The sequence below is a fragment of the Caenorhabditis remanei genome, chromosome V (assembly GCF_010183535.1).
Source record: "Caenorhabditis remanei strain PX506 chromosome V, whole genome shotgun sequence".
In the NCBI taxonomy this organism is placed as follows: Eukaryota; Metazoa; Nematoda; class Chromadorea; order Rhabditida; family Rhabditidae; genus Caenorhabditis; species Caenorhabditis remanei.
In genome coordinates this window covers 14,878,015-14,899,829 of record NC_071332.1, presented here as the reverse complement: position 1 = coordinate 14,899,829, position 21,815 = coordinate 14,878,015, and the positions used below count along the sequence as shown (strand labels likewise).

General features: G+C 37.7%; 3 protein-coding genes across 3 annotated transcripts; all 3 read left to right on the top strand.

The window, feature by feature from the left end:
* Window positions 1-630: 630 nt before the first annotated feature.
* GCK72_020158 (uncharacterized protein) lies at window positions 631-3,474 on the top strand (the record flags this gene model as incomplete). The annotated part of the gene is made up of 8 exons (XM_053733417.1): window positions 631-691; window positions 744-992; window positions 1,143-1,270; window positions 1,317-1,582; window positions 1,628-1,785; window positions 2,151-2,439; window positions 2,482-3,066; window positions 3,147-3,474. The coding sequence occupies 8 exons, from the start codon at window positions 631-633 to the stop codon at window positions 3,472-3,474; spliced, it is 2,064 nt and encodes a 687-aa protein (XP_053582330.1).
* Window positions 3,475-4,252: 778 nt separating this feature from the next.
* GCK72_020157 (uncharacterized protein) lies at window positions 4,253-7,913 on the top strand (the record flags this gene model as incomplete). The annotated part of the gene is made up of 9 exons (XM_053733416.1): window positions 4,253-4,311; window positions 4,637-4,755; window positions 4,804-5,052; window positions 5,270-5,397; window positions 5,444-5,709; window positions 5,755-5,912; window positions 6,611-6,899; window positions 6,948-7,532; window positions 7,586-7,913. The coding sequence occupies 9 exons, from the start codon at window positions 4,253-4,255 to the stop codon at window positions 7,911-7,913; spliced, it is 2,181 nt and encodes a 726-aa protein (XP_053582329.1).
* Window positions 7,914-17,220: 9,307 nt separating this feature from the next.
* Window positions 17,221-17,784, top strand: GCK72_020156 (uncharacterized protein; the record flags this gene model as incomplete). Its single annotated transcript, XM_003116028.2, has 3 exons — window positions 17,221-17,275; window positions 17,412-17,628; window positions 17,682-17,784. 3 exons carry the CDS (start codon window positions 17,221-17,223, stop codon window positions 17,782-17,784), a joined length of 375 nt encoding a protein of 124 aa, XP_003116076.2.
* Between the last annotated feature and the right edge of the window lie 4,031 nt (window positions 17,785-21,815).

Here is a 21,815-nt window from a genome sequence, read left to right as displayed (position 1 = left end):
CACCGTGCCAACTATTGGAATTACTGTATTTCTGAAAAGGATGCAATTACTTGAGTTCACTTGACTAACTCGAGGTCGGACAGCTTGGACGAATTTTCTGTATTGAAGTACAGTTGAGCTCATCATAAATTTTTGGAGATCTGAAAAAACGGCAACTTCTTCTGCAAGAGGAGTACCTTCCCTCGTTACTCACCAACGATGTCACGCAGTCATTCGACGGATGGACAGATGATGATGTGTGCGAGAAAACAGCTCTACTGACCACTGGCTGGTGAGCCATCAAGGACCTGGTGTATTTATTGATTCTTGTTTCTTACGCCGAGACTTCTTTCTAGGCGCATCACGCTGTTCTTTATTCTACTCATCAAACTGCGTTCGTGAGTAGACACGTTTTCTTAATTGGTATATAACAAGATGGCTTTGATTCTGATTGTAAAAATCTAGACTCAAAATGTTATCTGGCAGTGTAAAAAAAAGAAAAATATGTAAAACTGAAGAACTATTCAGGTTGCCTGTTTTTGGATTCCTGTCATCTTTTACCTAATTCTCTACACTTTTCTCAATTTTTCCTTATTCAGGTGCGTGGATTTGCTCAATAACCTCCGATCACCTCGCCCGACATAACGAAAAATGCATGTGCCTCCACTTCTGGACCTCTGTATTCGTCGTGTCATGCCTTGTATTTTTGCAGGTAACTTATTCATATCATTCATTATAAAATACCTGATCTCATTCATTTTTAGACACCTTACCTCCCACATCATGTCAACTGAACCCAGATTTGAGTAACCGATTATTCGAAGAGTACTGTAACATTTTTGATGTAAAAATGACGAGAAGGATAGTGAAGGATATCTGCGCGCTACTCAATGTAACTAAAGTGGATTGTAGCAGTTGGGGTCATAACAGAAAAGAACTGATCATTTTGCGAAATATGAATTTGGTTTCTTTGGTTTTAGGAAGCTTGACTCATTTGGGACCGAATAAAACAGGTAATCTTATCACTTGTCAGTTGATGTTAAGACATCTCGACACTTCTTAAACATTCACAAAGAATGCATTTTGATTTTCTCCTCTACTTTACGTTTCACAGAGTCCCCTTTTATTTCTTGAATATCCTATTGAGCCGATTACACTTACAGACTCCCACGAACCCTTAAAACTCGATGCAATGCTGAAGTTTTGTCTGAATAAAACAACACTTCAACAGTTACGACACTTGGATTTGAGTACAACCAAAAGAAAATACTTGGATGGATGGGTTGAAAGTGTAAGTCAATTAATTTCCCTCAATTTCACTACCACAAATTTTCCAGATCTCGAAACTTCTACCATCACTTATCAGCTTTTCAGTAAGGGATCGACAATTGTCCCCTCTAGAATTCGGACCAATTTGTTCCAATTTCCCGAATCTTCGTTCTCTTGACATCTCCGATACAGGACTAACATCTCTCGAGGGGATTTCAAACTTATCGAACATTGAAATATTAGCTATCGGTGGTTTGAGAGATCTCAGTTGGCAGAACATGATCGAAATTTTCGAACTGAAAAAGATTCGTGTTTTGAATTTGTCGAGTAAACAGTGAGTTATTTGGGTAAGAGTGCAATCAAGTGCTTATTATTTTAGCAAATTTTCACGCATAAACATGTTTGAAAGGTTTCTTCTCTGCGATAAAGTGTTACCGGAACTCAGATCAATCGATTTATCTGGAACATTTGTTGAGATCCATTTGCTTGAATTGTTGCTCAAAACTCATCCGACTATTGAGCAAATTGAAATTCTTAGTGAGTTTTGTAACGTTCCTAAAAAAATGTGTGTATCAAGAATAGCAGATTCATATTATGGGATTATCCATGACATGTAAAAATGTATAAAAGGGGAAACTGCAGACCAACGCTAGAATGAGATCTGTGAAAAATAATTTCTCGAGGCTCATGAATTAAAAAATGTATTAAAATACACTTTTACATGTCAGGAATAACCTCATTAGTGTCCGAAACATTCCAATCCTCGCTGCTTTCAAAGAGGAAATCTGAAAGTTTTAACTGGTGTCTCAAATTGTCCTAATGCCAAAGAATGTGCAAGAGATCAAAGATAGAGTTTCATTTTTGCTCTTGAAAAAATTCTTTAAGAAACCATAACATTCCAGGCAGTTCCAGGCAGTACCCCCCGGAGGCTTTTCACGATGTCCAGATTCTATCATGCCAAAATTTGACTGTTTCAACACAGTTATTGAAGGATTATGCATCACTGAAAAACTTTTGTTCAATATACCACGTTCTGATATGGACAAATAAACTAATGGATAAACGATTTGACATAGAGAACGAGATAGCCATCAGGGACTGGTTTCGCGCAATTCGCGAAACTATCGAAAAGTTTCCAATTTCGGCAAATATTCACCTGTTGGGACTGAAGTGCTTGCAACAAATTAGCAGGTTGGTTCAAGCCGTCAGTATTAATATCTCACTTTATTTCAGAAAAGAGAGAATTTCCAAATTTTCACTTGCCGATCGTCACGAACTAGTAAACATCCTGTTCGCCATATGTGATGTACGTATTGATTACAAAGAGTGTAAAATTGAAGCTAGAATGATTGAAGGTGTATGGGAGATTCTAAAAAACAGGCATTTTCTCTCAACTACTCATCTGAACATTCAGAGGATTTATGAGAATGCCCTCGAGTATTGTTTGATTGAGAAAGCTGGCATCATTCAAAATGTTTGTATGAAAATTATGAAATACACCTTCAAGATTATGAAGCCAGAAGATCAGAAGGAGATGTTTGGAAACTTGGGTATTTGTCGAGATCTTGTTGAATCTCTCAACTTTTTCTATAGAACAAAACAGTTCAAGAAATATCAATTTGTACTGAAATTTATCATTAAAATGGTCGAGTATCATCCAGAGAACTTTGTGAAAGCTGGAGGAGTGAGTATCTGTGTGAGACATTTGATAAGATACAGTCAGGTGGAGAGCTTGAAAATGTTGAAAGTTTTGGCTTTAACTGGAAACTCGGAGTTCATTAGAGAGCTGTCAACACCGGAAAATGTTCGATGCTTTGTGTAAGTGAAATAACGGGTTGGGAGTGATTAGTCTTAGGCTTCCTGTCAATACTAGATTAAATATTTTTAAACTATTTCAGACGCTATTTGCAAAAATGCAAACCTAAACTGAACTACTTTACAAACGTCAATTCTCTGAGTGAGAAAACATTTCTAGTATGCTGTATTCTCAGTGTAATCGTTTACTCTATCGACGAGAAACGTTTCAACTCAATATATTGGAAGAATATAGTGAAACTTCTCAAAGAGGTTCTCACTACTCTGGCAGAAGAACCACGTTATCCATGTGTTCATCTTGAAGAAGTTTTCGAAACATACTTTGAGAAAAGAACGAAGGATGTGAAGCAGGGACCAATTCAGGATATCCAGTGTCATAGAGATGAGAAAGGGGCTTGTTTTTATTGTTAATGTCTGTGTTATTTGTTCTTTAATATCACCTGTATTTCTTATGTTTTATGAAGCATTTCGTTATTAGTTTTCGAAAATTATGTTTGTTTTACATCCAAAATATGGGAAATGGAAAAAAAAAGTAGGAACGAAAATTGATTGGGTGAAATTAGAACTTATTCATTGAGGAAGTAGCCATTTTTTCGTAGGACGGCTACGGCAGAAGAGCGATCAGAACTGAATCGGTCATTCAGAAGACGTCACGCGATGAGTGCACCTTCCTTCTTTTGTTACGGGGGTTGTCTCGTCATTAGCGTGGCTCAGCGATGGGATATCTGGCGCGTGTTGGCCTCGTTTTCAGAGCAGCTCTTTCAGATTATAATAGCTGTCAAGGTCCGAGCCAACAAGTAAGTTTCAGCACCGAAATTCAAAACTTTTCAACTCTTGAAGTTTATCGAAAAAAATAATTCAAATTAATCTCTGTGAATCCCGTTCGCAAAGGGAGATATAGCTCTGCTGCGTAATTTAACGAAACCTAATGGAAATTTATCACCAAAGTTCTGAAGTTTTGGAAATTGACACCGTGCCAACTATTGGAATTACTGTATTTCTGAAAAGGATGCAATTACTTGAGTTCACTTGACTAACTCGAGGTCGGACAGCTTGGACGAATTTTCTGTATTGAAGTACAGTTGAGCTCATCATAAATTTTTGGATATCTGAAAAAACGGCAACTTCTTCTGCAAGAGGAGTACCTTCCCTCGTTACTCACCAACGATATCCCACAGGCATACTACGGATGGACAGGTGTCGCAACGATGATGTGTGCGAGAAAACAGCTCTACTGACCACTGGCTGGTGAGCCATCAAGGACCTGGTGTATTTATTGATTCTTGTTTCTTACGTAGAGTCTTTTTCTAGACGCATCACGGTTTTCTTTATTTCATAAAAACTCATCAAATTGCGTTCGTGAATAGACAAGTTTTCTTCATTAGTATGTTACAATTCTGGATCGAATGGGTTTGATTCAGTTGTGAACATCTACACTCAAAATTTTATCTGGCAGTGTAGAAAGAAGAATATTCTGCACAACTGAAGAACTATTCAGGTTCCCTGTTTTTGCTGTCCTTTCTTCATTTATCTGATTCTCTACACTTTTTTTTTCCAATTTTTCCTTATTCAGGTGCGTGGAATTGCTCAATAACCTCCGATCATCAGCCATCTCGTCCGACGTCCCAAAAATGAATGTGCCTCGCCTTCTGGACCTCTGTGTTCGTCGAGTCATTTCTTATATTTTTGAAGGTAACTTATTCATATCATTATAAAATACCTGATCTCATTAATTTTTAGACACCTTGCCTCCCACATCATGTCAACTGAACCCAGATTTGAGTAACCGATTATTCGAAGAGTACTGTGAGAATTTTGATGCAAAAGTAACGAGAAAGATGATGAAGGATGTTTGCTCGATGCTCAATGTAACTAAAGTGGATTTTAGTTATGGCGGTCCTAAAAGAAAAGAACTTATCATATTGCAAAATATGAATTTGGTTTCTTTGGTTTTAGGAAGCTTGAATTATTTGGGTCCTAATAAAACAGGTAATCTTATCACTCGCCAGTGGATGCTAAGAGATCTTTTTCCGGGATTCTATTTTTCATTCAACTCTTCTCTGAAATGTTATACATAGTGGGTCTATTCCAGAATAGAAGACTCTAGAAAAAAAAGGTAACTCTAAAGTCACTCTTATACGTTTTGCAGAGTCCTCTATTATTTATTGAACTAATTATTCTTCAATAGAGCTGATTTCTCTTACAGACTCCCACGAACCCTTAAAACTCGATGCAATGCTGAAGTTTTGTCTGAATAAAACAACACTTCAACAGTTGAGGCACTTGGATTTGAGTTCAACCAAAAGAAAATACTTGGATGGATGGGTTGAAAGTGTAAGTCAATTAACTTCCCTCAATTTCACTAACACAAAATTTCCAGATCTCGAAACTTCTACCATCGCTTATCAGCTTTTCAGTAAGGGATCGACAATTGTCCCCTCTAGAATTCGGACCGATTTGTTCCAACTTCCCGAATCTTCGTTCTCTTGACATCTCCGATACAGGACTAACATCTCTCAAGGGGATTTCAAACCTATCGAACATTGAAATATTAGCCATCGGTGGTTTGGGATCTCTCAGTTGGCAGAACATGATCGAAATTTTCGAACTGAAAAAGATTCGAGTTTTGAATTTGTCAAGTAGAAAGTGAGTTATTTGGGTGAGAGTGCAATAAAGTGCTTTTTATTTCAGATATTTGGCACGCACAAGCATGTTTGAAAGGTTTCTTCTCTGCGACAAAGTGTTACCGGAACTGAGATCAATCGATTTGACTGGGACATTTGTTGGGTTCAATATGCTTGATGACCTCCTCAAAACTCATTCTACTATTCAAGAAATTGGAATGCTTAGTGAGTTTAGGGACGTTCCTGAAAACATATGTGTTTTCCAAGAATAGAAGAATTATATTACTGTCCGAGAACAACGTAAAATGCTCATTGTTTTCATTGGCAGCATTAGCATTATGTGTTCCGTTCTGACGTTAATGGTGAGATGAACCCCGTCAGAATTAGAATGCGAGAATACTAACAAGATAGGAAAGGCTTGACAGGTTTTTTCAATAGTTTTGAAGAGCCAAGAGGATACTTGAGTGTAAAAAGTAGCTCTGTTAAAGAGGACGACGTAGCCAGCGGTTGCGAGATCCCGATCGCAAAACTGACGATTTCGTTTCCTTATATGCGGCGAATCGAGGGCAATAGTTATCTTGGGGTCGGCACATTCAAAGGTCAGGGACATGCACTTAGTCGACGAGAGTTGTTGAGCATTTCCCCGGGAACGCCACGTTTCATGTATTGAGTTTGCTGTCAAACCTTTTCTTATAGCCATTTTGGTTAGATATTCGTGGATGTAATAGAAGCGATAAAGTTGTTAGGCTGGCTATTTAAGGACTAATAGCCAATTAATTTCACGACATTTTGAGTCAAAAACTTACCATGATATCATATTCTAAAGAAAATCTTCAAAACCAGTAATGTACAGTTTCTCAAGATCTGTGAAGATTCAGCGTTTTCGGGATAAAATCTTTTAGTTGTTATTACCTATTTTTCAGGAACCCCTTGTGATAACCTCCCGGAGGCTTTTCACGATGTCCATATTCTATCATGCCAAAATTTGACAGTTTCAACCCAGTCATTGAAACATTATGCATCCGTGAAAAACAATTCTTCAGTCTGCTTTGTTTTACACTTGACAAGAAGTGTAATGGAAGAACGATTGGACACAGAGAACGACATAACCATCAGGAAGTGGTTTCGCACAATTTGCGAAACTATCGAAAAGTTTCCAGTTTCGACAAGTGTTCACAAGTTGGCACTGAAGTGTTTGCAACAAATTATCAGGTTGGTTCAATTCGACAGTATCAGGTTTTCAGATCTTACTTTTTTCAGAAAAGAGAGAATTACCATTTTTTCACTTGCCGAACTTCACGAACTAGTACACATTCTGTTCGTCATTTGTGATGTATATATTGATTACAAAGAGTGTAAAATTGAAGCTAGAATGATTGAAGGCGTATGGGATATTTTTAAAAACAAGCATTTTCTCTCAACTACTCATCTGAACATTCAGAGAATTTATGAGAATGCACTCGAGTATTGTTTGATTGAGAAGGCACGCCCCATTCATGATGTTTGTATGAAAATTATGAAATACACCTTCAAGATTATGAAGCCAGAAGATCAGAAGGAGATGTTCGGAAACTTGGATATTTGTCGAGATCTTCTTGAATCTCTCAATTTTTTCTATAGAACAAAACAGTTCAAGAAATATCAATTTGTACTGAAATTCATTATTAAATTGGTCGAGTATCATCCAGAGAACTTTGTGAAAGTTGGAGGAGTGAGTATCTTCGTGAGACATTTGATAAGATACAGTCAGGTGGAGAGCTTGAAAATGTTGAGAGTTTTGGCTTCAACTGGAAATTCGGAGTTCATTAGAGAGCTGTCAACACCGGAAAATGTTCGAGGCTTTGTGTAAGTGAAATAACGAGCTGGGAGATTCAATGTACAAAAATAACCTATTTCAGACGCTATTTGCTGAAATGCAAACCGCAACTAAACTACTTCACAAACGTCAATTCTCTGAGTGAGAAAACATTTCTAGTCTGCTGTATTCTCAGTGTAATCGTTTACTCTATCGACGAGAAACGTTTCAACTCAATATATTGGAAGAATATTGTGAAACTACTCAAGGAGGTTCTCACTACTTTGGCAGAAGAACCAGGTTATCCATGTGTTCATCTTGAAGAAGTTTTCGAAACATACTTTGAGAAAAGAACGATGGAAGTGAGACAGGGACCAATTCAAGCTATTCAGTGCCACAGAGAGGAGAAAGGAGCTTGTTTTTACTGTTAACGTGTGTGTTATCTGTTCTTTATTGTTACCTGTATTTCTTATGCTTCATAAAGCACTTTGTTATTAGTTTTTGAAGATTATGTTTGTTTCACAGCCAAAAAAATATGGGTTTAAGACGCACTCTCCGAGTCGATCGAGCATCGATCAACAGACCATGTTCACCCGAAAAAAGTTGACCATCTCCGATTTGTCAATCCTCTTGATCCAAGATAATATCAAGTGTTTTCAGCAGATTGGGGTACTTTTTGGCCAGGTCCATCATCTGAGTACCAAGAAAAATCAAAAAATCGATATTTTTCGAAAATTTTTCCTGAAGTAGTTAGGAATGAAATCTCAACGGAAAATTAATGTAGACACTATTTTAAGCATTTTTTGTGTTCAGAAGAAAATTCCAGCTCAACACCTTCATAGTGAAAATTTTGAAAATTTATGAAATTTTCGGGTTTTTTTCATAAAATCGTTTTTATCTTGGCAGTGACACGAGAAGACAGCGTTTTTTATTTGATATTCAAAATTTACATAAAATTTGGTATCGGAAACATGTTGTCCCTACTCGTAACTCGGGGACCAAAGAACGGTTTTTTGGGGAAGTAGGAGAAAAACTTGGATTTTAATTTTCGAGGCCTTCTGGTAAATCAATTTTGATGTTTCAAAACAAAGGTTTTTTAAATTTTTTCATTTAGTCATGTCATTTTATCTCATTCCCAACACGATTTTCGATCATACCATAAAAAATTTTTCGAAAAAATTGAGTTTTTTTGAATTTTTGAAATTTTTTCCTGAAATGAATCATTTGAACTGAAATATGAAGGATAACAATATAAAACTAGTAGAACATGATTGTGACATAATTTAGGTTTATGAAAAAACTGATTTCCATCATCGGGTCATCTGCAACTCGTGCTTTCATGATGAAATTTAGCGAAATGTTCAACTAGGGTAGTTGATGTAAAGGTGCTTCATACTTGCAACGTTAATTGACAGGTAATTGCAATGAATATGACAAAAATAGTGAGAAAACGATAAAAATTGACTGATATAGCAAGATTTTCATAAAAAAAAGACTAAAAAAAACTTTTCTGACTTCCAAAAAAGGTCAGACCATTGAACATGTATGAGTCTCTTTTTCTTCCAAAGTCTCGCTATATTTATCAATTTTTGCAGTTTTCTTATGTTTTTCGTCATTTTCAACTCATTCCTCTGTCAATTAACGTTGCAAGTATGAAGTACCTTTACATCAACTACCCTAGTTGAACATTTCGCTAAATTTCATCATGAAAGCACGAGTTGCAGATGACCCGATGATGGAAATCAGTTCTTTCATAAACCTAAATTATCTCACAATCATGTTCTACTAGTTTTATATTGTTATCCTTCATATTTCAGTTCAAATGATTCATTTCAGGAAAAAATTTCAAAAATTCAAAAAAACTCAATTTTTTCGAAAAATTTTTTATGGTATGATCGAAAATCGTGTTGGGAATGAGATAAAATGACATGACTAAATGAAAAAATTTAAAAAACCTTTGTTTTGAAACATCAAAATTGATTTACCAGAAGGCCTCGAAAATTAAAATCCAAGTTTTTCTCCTACTTCCCCAAAAAACCGTTCTTTGGTCCCCGAGTTACGAGTAGGGACAACATGTTTCCGATACCAAATTTTATGTAAATTTTGAATATCAAATAAAAAACGCTGTCTTCTCGTGTCACTGCCAAGATAAAAACGATTTTATGAAAAAAACCCGAAAATTTCATAAATTTTCAAAATTTTCACTATGAAGGTGTTGAGCTGGAATTTTCTTCTGAACACAAAAAATGCTTAAAATAGTGTCTACATTAATTTTCCGTTGAGATTTCATTCCTAACTACTTCAGGAAAAATTTTCGAAAAATATCGATTTTTTGATTTTTCTTGGTACTCAGATGATGGACCTGGCCAAAAAGTACCCCAATCTGCTGAAAACACTTGATACTATCTTTGATCAAGAGGATTGACAAATCGGAGATGGTCAACTTTTTTCGGGTGAACATGGGTGATCGAACGAGCCAGAGAGTGCGTCTTAAATTTTGAACTCCATTTGTTTTTTCTCTTTTTGTCGCGACCAACGTTCAAAACATTTGTTGCAAAAGAATACAAAAAAAGGGAAAAACGAGGTTATATCGTATTCAGAAGATCCGCATTCATTCAGAAGACGTCACGCCATGAATGCACCTTCCTTCTTTTGTTGCAACAAGAGTCGTTTCACACTTCTTTTTTTTATTCAATTTATTTTTGAGAAGATCTTCGAGGGGTGGGGTCTACATTTTCAGACACGAACTTTTTGATTTTCGGGTGAGGTTTTACGACTTCAACACTGAAAATTCGACGAGTCCTGCTCGGAAAGGTAGATATTTCTTTGCTATGTAATTGAACAAAATCTGATGAATATGTATCGCAAAGTTCTGAAATTTTGGAAATTGGCATCGTGCCAACTTTTAGAATTTACTGTATCGAAGTTCCCGTGATTCCCATGAAACCCTTTCTCCTTGCCAATATTTTGCATAAAATCTCAAGCACTCTATTTTCTTTTTCCTCCTCGATACCAATCCACCCACACTCCTCTCATTTACGTCAGCAACCTTCTTCCAGTGATTGATGAAAAAAACGTCTCAATTTCCCGCAAACTCATTTCCTCCCAATCAATCAATCTGAAATGAGAATTTGCAAAAGGTTGTCTAAATGCTAATTTAATCTTTTTTGCGACAAAGTTTACGGTGGATAATACCCCTTTTCCCATTGACCGATTCTCAGTTGACTGGAAAAATCTGAAAAGCCTTCTGACTGAAAAAAACAAAAGAGTTCCCATCACATTACATTTCCAATTCTTTCCCGGAATTCCGGTGACGTGGCCTCTCAGCTACAGTATACCAACTAACTTCCGATGTTCTCTTTTTCTTGTCGACAATCCCAGAATAAACATCAATCTGACATCATCAAAGTTTCCGATCTTTTGGATTCTCCTTCTTCTCCTCCTTATTCGTGTTTCGTACAACACCCCGTTTGTCTATAATCGAATTGAGGGGAGGAGGGAGTTGGTGTGCTCGGAAGATTCTATTCTTTCCCCAAGTTTCTGAGAGGAATAAACTACTTTTTCGTCTTCTGAATTAGAACATTTTTTTGTGGCAAAAAAGTTCCAATTAGGAATCTGTTGGATTTGATTAAAAGTAACCAGGGAGGGGTCCATTAGTACGATTTTTTCCAAAAATTTTCGAAAATGTTTATCTGGTCAGTTGAGCTTTGATCAGTCGCATCCGTTATTTGGCATTACCGCTGATCGCTTCCGATGTTCAGGAATAACACAGCAACTTGAAAACATGCTCCGCTGACAAAATTCTGATCTACAAGCCAATGCCAACATCAGGGGGTCCTTGCCTAGATATTAGTACGACAAGCTTTTAACAACCGCGCTCTACCGAAACCATAGAGAATTGTGTGCGAAATTGAGAGATTCATAGAAAAAGTGACATTTTTCAAGGGGATTTCGGGGGAGCGCAGTAGTGAGAACTGAGTCGAGCTAATATTGTTTAGAAATTGTCAGAGAAAATTAGCAAAGCACGATTTTCGCAACTGCGCTCTAACGAAATACCCTTTAGAACTGTTACTCAGCAATTTTTTTCTGTTTCGGTAGAGCGCGGTTGTACAAACTGCGCTCGTGATGGTATACACCGTCCTGGTTACCAAGAGTGTATAGGTCTGACCGGGCTCTACAACTGCGTCCCACCGAAAATTATTCGATTCTGGGGGAGCGCTGTTACTATAATGTAGCAGCTCTGACATCTCCTCTGCGTTCTGACCATCAAACTCATTTTCTTGAAACTTTTTATCTATTTCAGACTACAAAAATGACAAATCTTTCTCAATCGTTTAAGAATGTCTAGAATCCGAGCGGAAATTCGTATTTCCTATCGAGAAGATTCCATCTTTCAGAAGAGACACATCCACATGAATCACTGTTCTTCCTGTTTTCTTTTCTGTATCCATTCTCATCTTTTTCTTCCCGAGACGACACAGAGTTGACTTCTTGATTCAACTTTAACCCACTCTCCACGAAACTCTTGCTCTTCCTTGTCTCTTGACGTCAGAACAAGATGTTCTCCGTTTTGAAGAAAAAGAAGAAGAAGAAGATGGATAAAAATAGGAAAAAAGAAAGGGAGTGGAGATTTTGCAAGAATTTTTGTTGCTTTTTTGAAAAGATAGAGAAGACTTGAGTTTTGGAGTCTTGACTTGACCCAAATTTGATTTGATATAGTGACTATCTTGGGGGAGGATGGACGTCACGGATGGGGGTTATTTTTGAAAAACTTTTTTGGGTGAACATCGAGAAGAATCAAACTTCAAAATTTCGTGTCTGGATTCTGAATCAGGCAAGAAACGTAAGGATTATCATCCAAACTTTGGGATTGTTATTTACAGGCGTCCGTTTAACAGTGTCCGTTTAATGACGTAGGCTAGAAACCTGGATAATAACAACTGTTCGAAAGCTGCATTTGAAAAACGGTTCTGATGTTAATCCTTCAAAAATTTTTAAACTGCATTTTCAAAAAAGATTTAAACGTAGCTTTTTTGTTTCGGTAATACGGAACCGTAGAATACCGTGAATTGCAAGAAAGCGACTTCGTTCTTTTCTGCTGAAAATGTCAAATTTCCTGCCGTTGCTCCAATCCCAACGAGAGTTTCTTTTTTCAAATATTTTGGTACATTTTGAATTATCTTTGTCTAGATTTTCATTTTTGTAGCTCAAAATTTTGCACCACCACGTTCTCAAGACTGCATGTAAGCCGAAGACTGTCATAAGCATTCCGTGAAAACGTACACTAGGCACATCCAGATTCCGATCACTGAAAACTCCAAAAAGTCAAATTTTTGTTCATAAAGCCATTTTTCCTCATAAAACTCAAAAATTAAATTCATAGTGCCTCTTAGACTTTCATTCTTCTCCATTTTCCAACTCCTTCACCGTCATCAGTCTTCTCTTTCCATCCTCATCTTCTTTGTCTAAAAATCCATTCAATTTCCTCCTTGTCTACTCCATCATACTCCATGGTCATCTAGTAAGAAATCATGTTCACAACTCTTTATCTGATTCAATTTCTACACTAAGACTCCGCCCCTTGATCTCTCTAAGCCCCGCCCCTTCTCTCCCCTATTGCTGTCCTATCGCTACTTCTTCCATCTTTTCCCGATTCTGAGATGCCATGTGTGTATGAGCAGAGTGAACGGATATCGGCGGTTTCCTCTTAAGAAAAAACGAAAGCTTGAAAACAAAAAAGAGATGCGAATTAGGTTCCTTCTCACTTTTGCTTGTCTATCCTTGCATCTTTTTTCGGAAAACTTTTTGACCGAACGTATCTTTTTAGTTTTTAGTTTTTGAAATAGTTGTAAACAAGAAGGCGGATAGCGTCATTAGGATAAAGAAATGATGATGAGATGAGTGGTCACTTTTTGAACTTCTTGTCTGAAATTATGTATGAGAGAGAGATGAAAATGATGAGTAATAGATATATGACAAGTGAGCTAAAACCAACCGTTGTGTCAGAGTTCAGAGGAATTTCAATTAGACCGCTTTTTTGAACTTGACAGAACCGGTCATTTTGAAACTAGGGAAAAACTGTTTTCAATTTTCAATTTTGAGTACTGTTACATTACTGTAATTTTTCCCGTAAATCTTCTCATGTCCTAAATTCCCAATTTTCTTATTCCTAGGCCACTAACCATACTACATGACCAAACTCCCATATCTAATTGTCCTGCAAATAAACTTTTTTATTTAGAGACCACCTCGTGAGTCTTTTCTTTTCTCGTTTTTTTTCTATTATCTCCTCTCTTTAAGGACTAAATTTCATTTTCTCTGGTCACTCATCTCCCTTCTTTTCTCCTTTTCCTTTTAAGAAGACTCAAGTGTATCCAATTTCACTCTTCCATGCCGATCCTGGATGCTCAAACTAAAGATATTTCAAGTGTTTTTAACTCCGTTCCGTTCTCTTGCTTATTTTCTTCCCGAGTATAAAAACGCGAGATTTTACTTGCTAGATTTACTAAAGTTAATTGGCCCCCTTAATTGTTTTCTCCCCTAGAATATTCTAGGTGCTCAAGCTTCGCAAGGTCTACGGTATGTTCCCAAAGGTGTTGCTGACGTGAGGGATGAACAAAAAACTTTTTTGAAAAAAAAGAGCTGAAAAACCTGACGATCCGTCACTCTGAGAAATGGGTCCCTAGATGGTGCTTTGACACTTTTTTCGGGACGAAAAGGAGTTTTGCTTTTGTTTCGAATAAATTTTGGAAAGGGATCAACGATTAGGTTTTTGGAGAAGATAAAAATAATGGAGGATTTGTTAAATTGAGTCATTGGGGAGTCCTTAGTGTCTGTCTGTCTTTCTGTATGCTCTGGTGTCCAGATATCTTCTAATCCATTCTCGACCAAAGGACTTCCCCGCACACACACATCATTTCTAATTCTTTCCTCCGGAAATTCGAATCCTTCTGCAACTCTTCTTCCTTGCACTTCCCAGTCCACCCCAACCATCTCATTTCCATTTCGAAACAGCACACATGACGTTGGAAACCAGCAGAAGAAACGTGTCACTTCCACCCCGAAAACTATACGTACATCCAATGATAAATGAGCGGTTTGTCTTCGGAAGGACGTATGTCAAGAAGTGGGAGCAAAAATGCGGGGAGGGGGTGTAGAAAAGAATAGAGGAGGACGGGGAGGGACAATGAAAGAGTCTATGTATAGATGCACCCACTTTTTGGAGAGCCAAATCATAGGGTCAAATAGGAGAGATATTTTTAGGGGAAGTCCATTGGGAAGAGACGAGAGGTTCCCTTTTTTTCTTTCTTCATCTTCTTTTTTTTGTGATTGTCCACTATGTATGTAGTCTGACCTACCATTCGTATTGCCAATCTTGTCAGATTTCGGCCGGGCTGAAATATCGCCCGGCCCGGCCAGGCCCGGTCGTCGCGAATTCAAGAAACGGCGCCTTTTTTGAGTTAAAATAAATTTTAAATAAAAAAATCAAAATTTCTTAATGCATAACTAACTTTTGATTAAATTCTAAAGTGTAGTCAAAATTCGACATTATTTTGGACAAAATTTAGTTAAAAATTTAGTCCAAAAATTTTTTTGAATTTCAAGCTCTGGGTCTAGAAAAATTCCGATTTCGGCCCGGTCCGAGCCTTGACAAGTATGCTCATTGTCGTTTTTTGATCATCTGAAATCGTGCACCCTTCCAGTTTCCTTGAATTCAAAATTTTTCGAATCCAACAAGTGTATAGTGCGCTCTCTCCCCTTCTTCCCCCGAAATCCTTTGTTCTGAAGCCGTCAGAATTTCACAAGGAGGCTGAAAATAACTTCCCGTTTTTAGAAGCAATATATTCTGAAATCTAGCAAAAGTTCTTCAGGACTTCACATTCTCAAAAATCGGGTTTTATTGTCTGTGTATAATTACATTAAAGGTTTTTGACGTCTTCAAAAGGATACATATGATTTTAGGAGGTGGCTTCTCTCGGAGTCTTTTGCTCATATATTTTCGAATTTCTTCTTCATTACTAGACATACCGAAATCTACTGATATCGTACTTGGGTTACTGTTACAACTTGGTCCTGTCCGCGGTTGAAGTCCGCGGTTTTCCAGAAAGTCAGTTTTGTTTCGTTCGTTGTTGTGGTCTTCGGTGTTCGCAGAAGACGTCTGCAACAAGCCAGAACTCAACGTTAGTTCATAGTTGCGCACTACATCACAGGGTCCCCGTGACTGCCTCCGATTCGAGAATTTGTTTTCGAAGAAAACGCTTCACAAGTCCTTTTCCTCAAAAAGTAGAGCGCATCTTACTGTACACAGGGCACCACCAAAATTGCGAAATCCCTTTTTCAACCTATCATAACAAAACGTGACTTCCCCCAAAAAAAGTATCCATCTACTATATCAATCTACGAGATCTTCCGCCACAAAAATTCCCACCAGACCTCCTCTCTGACCTTTTTCCCGAAAACTCTCTCTTAAAGTGAGGGTGGATGCTTGGTGTCATCTTTCCCTTCCCATCCAGAGTAGCTCCTAATCACACCCTTCATCGTCTCGATCATCATTCTTCTCGTCTCTCTCTCAGAATCACAATGACGTGACCTCCTGATCTCCAGGGACTATCTAGGAAGACGCCGCCCCATTCCCAATATTTTTCCTCTTTTTCAGTATGTCCTCTCGATTCCCCCAAGGGGAAACTTTTGGTATAACACATCCTTTTCTCTTTTATTTCTTATTCTTCCTCCCATTTCTGCCTTATTTGAACTTGTTCCGTTTTCCCTCCTTTTTTGTGTCTTCTCTTCCGTTTTTCCACACAAAACCAAATCGGATCATCCATGTGTCTTCACGGCAAGACTGATGAGCTGACATATCCGTCTTTCTTTCAATTTCGGAGCTCCTGACGGAGCCAAGATGGATTGAAGAAAAGAATTCAGATTTTTATTTCTCAATTTCGTAAGATGACGAGAGCCGATTTTTAAGGAGTGAGTGAGTTGAGGAAATGCGAAAGAGGTAGATTTATGGTAGTTTTATGGTGAATTTAAGGTGATTGAGGAGTGGAGGTCATGAATCTTTCCGAAGGTTTTTTGGTTTTCCAAGTAGGAATAGGAGGAAGTAGGTGGGCAGTGAGCTCCGCTAAAGGATTCTGAGTCGTCTAGGTTGGCAATGAGTAGTTCTAACGTCCCAAAAGTTTGAAATATCACTTTATTCATAAGCGTTCCGTCCTTGTGGTGTTTGTCCGGATGTCCGCAAAATTTCTTTATTAACCTTTTTGATTTTTTCTTCGTTATCATTAGGAATAAATCATTCAAAAACTGCTGGTCGATGATATCTTGACTAGACTTCGTATCGACACCAACATTTTAGAGTCGATACTCAGAGAAATAGAGCAAACATAGTTCTTACAGAGTCTTCTAAAATGTACCCGGAAAACTTCCCGCTTTGAAAAAGCTACTCATCCATCAATAATCTGCAAAAAGAACAATAAAGGTCACAGAAAAACCTTTTAAATTTGAAACAGAAATGACCTAAAATCCCAAAAAGATCTAGCCCCCGTTCAAAAGTAGCTCCCCTCATTTACCAGTCAGCTTTCTCGGGAGGGACACCCTACTTTTTGCATCTTTTTGCTTCTTCGTCTTGTCTGCCGTAAAATATTCGTACTTCTTTCCGTCACGTCTTCTTCTTCTTTTCTTCTGTTCACCTTCCCGCCTACGTCACCTTTTTTCGAATTCTTCATGTTTTCAGAGAGCGGAATGGATCGATTCTTCACCAAACTTGTCGCCCTTCTTCTGATTCTTCTGCAGATTGGTATGTCTACATTCTTCTTTTTGTTTTTTGAGAAGGACCACTGACTGGCGTTGATCTAATTTTGATTCACACGTGTTCTGTTTTTTTGGTGTCTTCCATCTGAAAATCTGATATATGATGTCATATGATGTTCCAGGCTCCATCTTCGCCACACCTATCCCTGAAGCTCAGACTGCACCGGAAGACGTTGAGGAGGATCGACGTGAGTTGGCAAAACGTGGCGGTGCCCGAGCTTTCTATGGGTTCTACAACTCTGGCAATTCGAAAAGGGACCAAATCGCCGGCCTACCGTACTATTTGTATGAGAAACGAGGAGGTGGACTCGCCTTCAACCACAACGCCAATTTATTCAGGTGAGATTGAGAGATGAGAGATTTCAGAGTCTTATCTGAAAATGTTTTTGCAGGTACGAAAAGAGAGGAGGTGGTAGAGCATTCGCCGGATCATGGTCACCATACTTGGAGAGGTATGCAATGGGAAATCTATCGTGGTTCAATTTTCTAGGGTGAAGAAATAAGTTGATTAGGGCTGTTACTTGCGGCAATCGCCGGCAAACCGGCGCCGCTTTTTTCACGTTAATTGCATGAAAAGCAAGTTCATTTCCAAAACTTGCTTCCATCGCCGGTTTTCATTTCCAAACCGGCGTCAAACGCCGGTTTTCATTTCTAAACCGGCGTCAAACGCCGCTTTTTTGAGTAGAAAATATACTGAAAATGAATAAAAATGATAAAAACCGGCGTCAAACGCCGGTTTTTAAAATTGTACTTGCCGCAATCGCCGGTTTCATTTCCGGCGATTGTCGCCCACGCCGGAAATAAAACCGGCGATTGTCGCCGCGCCGGAAATGAAACCGGCGATTGCCGCCGTAAAACGCCTGTTTTAACAGCCCTAAAGTTGATACGGTGAACTAGGCCCCGCCCCCACCTTTTGATATTACCCATTCGCCGGTGGCTGACCGCTCGCTTAATGTTCGGCCCGTGAACACGATACCAATGCATCGCTCTATTGACAAGAATGATACATTTTTTGCCTCACGGTGAACATTCGAATTTATAAAGCCGGTATAGTATGCACATAAGTTCGAATATTCACCGTGACGCAAAAAGTGTACCTTTCTTTTCAATTAAGCGCGGCTGCATTGGTAGTCCTGGCCTCATCGTTCGAGGACGAAGTGTGGGTCTCGTTGCGGAATTTTGATTTACGGCTGATCTCTACCGGAGTTTATCTAAAAACCTTTTAAAAGTACGGTAATCGCAACGAGACCCAAACCTCGCCGAACTTTGAGCGAGCGGCGAATGGGTAATCTTCTTTTTGGACTTCTGAAAACCGACTGTTTTAGAACCAAGACGTCTCGTAACTGGGACATTTGAATAAAATGAAGAATCTGTAACAGAGAAATTCTGGTTCGTCTCGACTTTGAAACACCTTTTTTGTTAACATTCTACAATTGTGTGTCCCTTAAAAATTAAAAATTCATAAATCCCAACTTTTCCAGATTCTACGACTACAAACGCTCGTCCTACCCAATCTACTTCAGTGACAATTCCTATTACTGACTCCGCCAGGCTTCTTTCCCTTCTCCTTATTCTAACTCCCTTACTATTTGCTCTCCTAGACCATTGATCTACCAAATTTGAATCTCATTTTGCACTTTTATTGATTTCATTTCATTCTTGTCCCTACACCATCCCAAAACCACACCAATTTGTCATCGCATCGTCATCAAAAAAGATTTTTAAATACTATTGGAAACAGCAATATGTTGTATCGTTGCAATAAAATTTGCTATGTGAATAACCAAAAATTTTCTTTAAATTTAAATTCAAAGTTCAAATAATCGGGATCAGAGCACACGAGGAGTAATAATCGGTTCTTTGTTGAGAAAAACAATTGCTCATTGAAGTCCGTTGGTCGTTGTTTTCAGACAATTAAATATATTACGATTGGGTACTTTTTCAGTTGACTCATTCAGTTTCAGATATTATTTGAATGTGAAAATTTCAGACGTTCTGTTAGTCATACTCAGCTGATCTTTTATTGAATTATTGAAAAATATCGAAGTCCAGTTTTTTTTATTGGTAGATGTATTTAGATTTTGAGAGTTTTTTTACTTGGTTATTGATATTCAAACTTGACAAATTTCGGCCCGGCCTCAAAAAACTAACCTATTTTTTACCAAGTTTTTTGAATTTTTTTTTCAAATTTTACATTAAAAAAAAACCAAATTTTTTGATGCATAACTAGCTTTTCATTAATTTCTGAACTATCGTCAAAAGTTCGACATTTTCGAAAAAAAAATATAAAAATTTAGTTCAAAAATTTTTGGAATTTCCAACCCCGGGCCGAGGAAAATTCCAATTTCGGCCGGTCCCGGACTGTGACAGGTTTGCTAACATTGTCACCGGCTTCTTTGAACAAAATTTCAGACTTGCCAGCACTATAAGTGGGGAGATTAGTATTCCAAGCACTGATTGTGAGAGTATTTAATAAGAATTTTGTAGAATTGAGACTAATCTTACTGAACCATAACTGAAAACCAGGCTAAACATAGTCATGAAACATAAAATTGTCAAAAAATACGTTTTTGAACCAGACGTTTTGGAGCCGAGAAATTTCGCACCGTTGACATATCGACACCAGTTTTTTTTCTTAAAAAATGCAAGGTTGCCAAGTTTCAATTGTAAACCGACAGCTTTTCGAGAGACTCCAAGACTTCATAATTTTTCTTTAAAACTCAAAATCAAGTAATAACAAAAAAACTACGTTTTTGGCATATACCTTTACCTGAATACCGATTCTTCTAAATCCCAGCATCCTATCACATTGTATGTACTAATCGCAAAACAATGAGGGAACAAAACAAAAAATTAAAAATTCGTAGACCGATTTTTGAATTTGAATTCTCTAATTTTCCGACGCATCATGTCTACACTTGACATCATCCCGATCTGAACATTGTTCTCTTGAAATACGAAAGTATAAACTATATGAATTGAGTCTTTGTACCTGACCCTGATTTAATTTCTCATATATTTAACTCAATTTCCGTGTCATTCGACATATAAGTTGCGGTTTTCACCTGGACTGGAAGCAGTTGGTCTGATTGAGTAGGAGGGTCACTTCCTTTTTGCACCTGACGAAGTTTATGAGCTTGTTCCCAAGTATTTAAAGCTGAAATTAGAGGAAGATCAGATTCCAAAAGTTTTCAGTATTTTAGTCTTCAGTAATGTCTACGCAGTTATATATATATATATGTAATAAGATTATCCTCTCAGCACCTTTAGAGTAGTAATACCTCATACCCATATCCAATAATAGACAAGCTCCTGCCTTTGTATACATTTCTATGAGCATCATAAGAGAAAATACCCGAATTTTTATTATTCAGATTACCTAATTCAGCATTAGACAAGTTTCATTTCAGACATCTAGAACACCATGCAGATATTCCAGGTAATTCCTTGACTTTTTTCCAAAAACCATCTGTTTTTTGTTTACCTCTTCCAGTTCTGAAATTCGTAATAGCCATCACCTTGCCAGGTGAAAACCCATCAAACCGAAACCAAAAATCGCATCACTTTTCGTCGAAATCTTCCAAAAATAAACCGAACCCATAAAACACCTCATAAAATCGTACTAGTCCGACCGTATCTCGTTAACCCCTCGGGCTCCAATTAAATCCGTTTTTCTCTGCGTTTTGTCGTAATAACACACTATTTCTTCTCGAGTTGGTGGGCTCTGACGAATTTAACGAGGTGACATCCCATTACAGTACCCACGAAAATGGGTTCGGGACCCGTATAAAAGAAGCGGGAAAGTGGGAGGAGTCGTCGTCTTCTTTTTATTTTTTTTTGATTCTCAAGTTTGATTTTCTCTCGCCTTTTCTCTCTTGAATTTCTTGCTAAATTTCTCCATTGTTTTATTTTTTACACATGTGATTATTATTGATGAGTGGATTATCCTGGCGAGTACACCTCTTTTGTTTAAATTTTGAAAGATCCAGAAAGAAGTCTAGATTATCCACCTAATAATAGTAATCACGTGTGTAAAAACTAAAACAATGGAGAAAATTATTTTCGAATTGAAGAGCACTCGAACAAAGTGTGTGAGAAGGGCAGTTAGCAGCACGTTTTGTTCTCGTAAATTCTATTTTCAAACTTGGAATAAATAGAAAAAAGATTTGTAGATTGGTTCATTCATAACTCGGATTTATTAGTCTTCTGATTTTTTTTTGAGAAGAAAAATAAATCAAAGAGAACATAGTTTTTGAAAATTTGGGAGCCTTGAATTAATCAAGTGCTAGATTGCCAATTTTCTAGAGCATTTCTAGATCGTTGCATTTTAAGCTCAGCCTCCATTACAGAATCGAGGAGTCATTCAGGTAAAGAGCCCTGTAAAAACCGATTAGGGGGAATTTTGAGGGAAGGTACCTGTTTTAGAGGCGGAGCCAGAAATCCTGATCCAAATTTTGAGTAGATTCTATTTTTGAACAGAAACCCCACAAAATGTTTATGTGTATGAAGCTTGGAAATTCTCACGC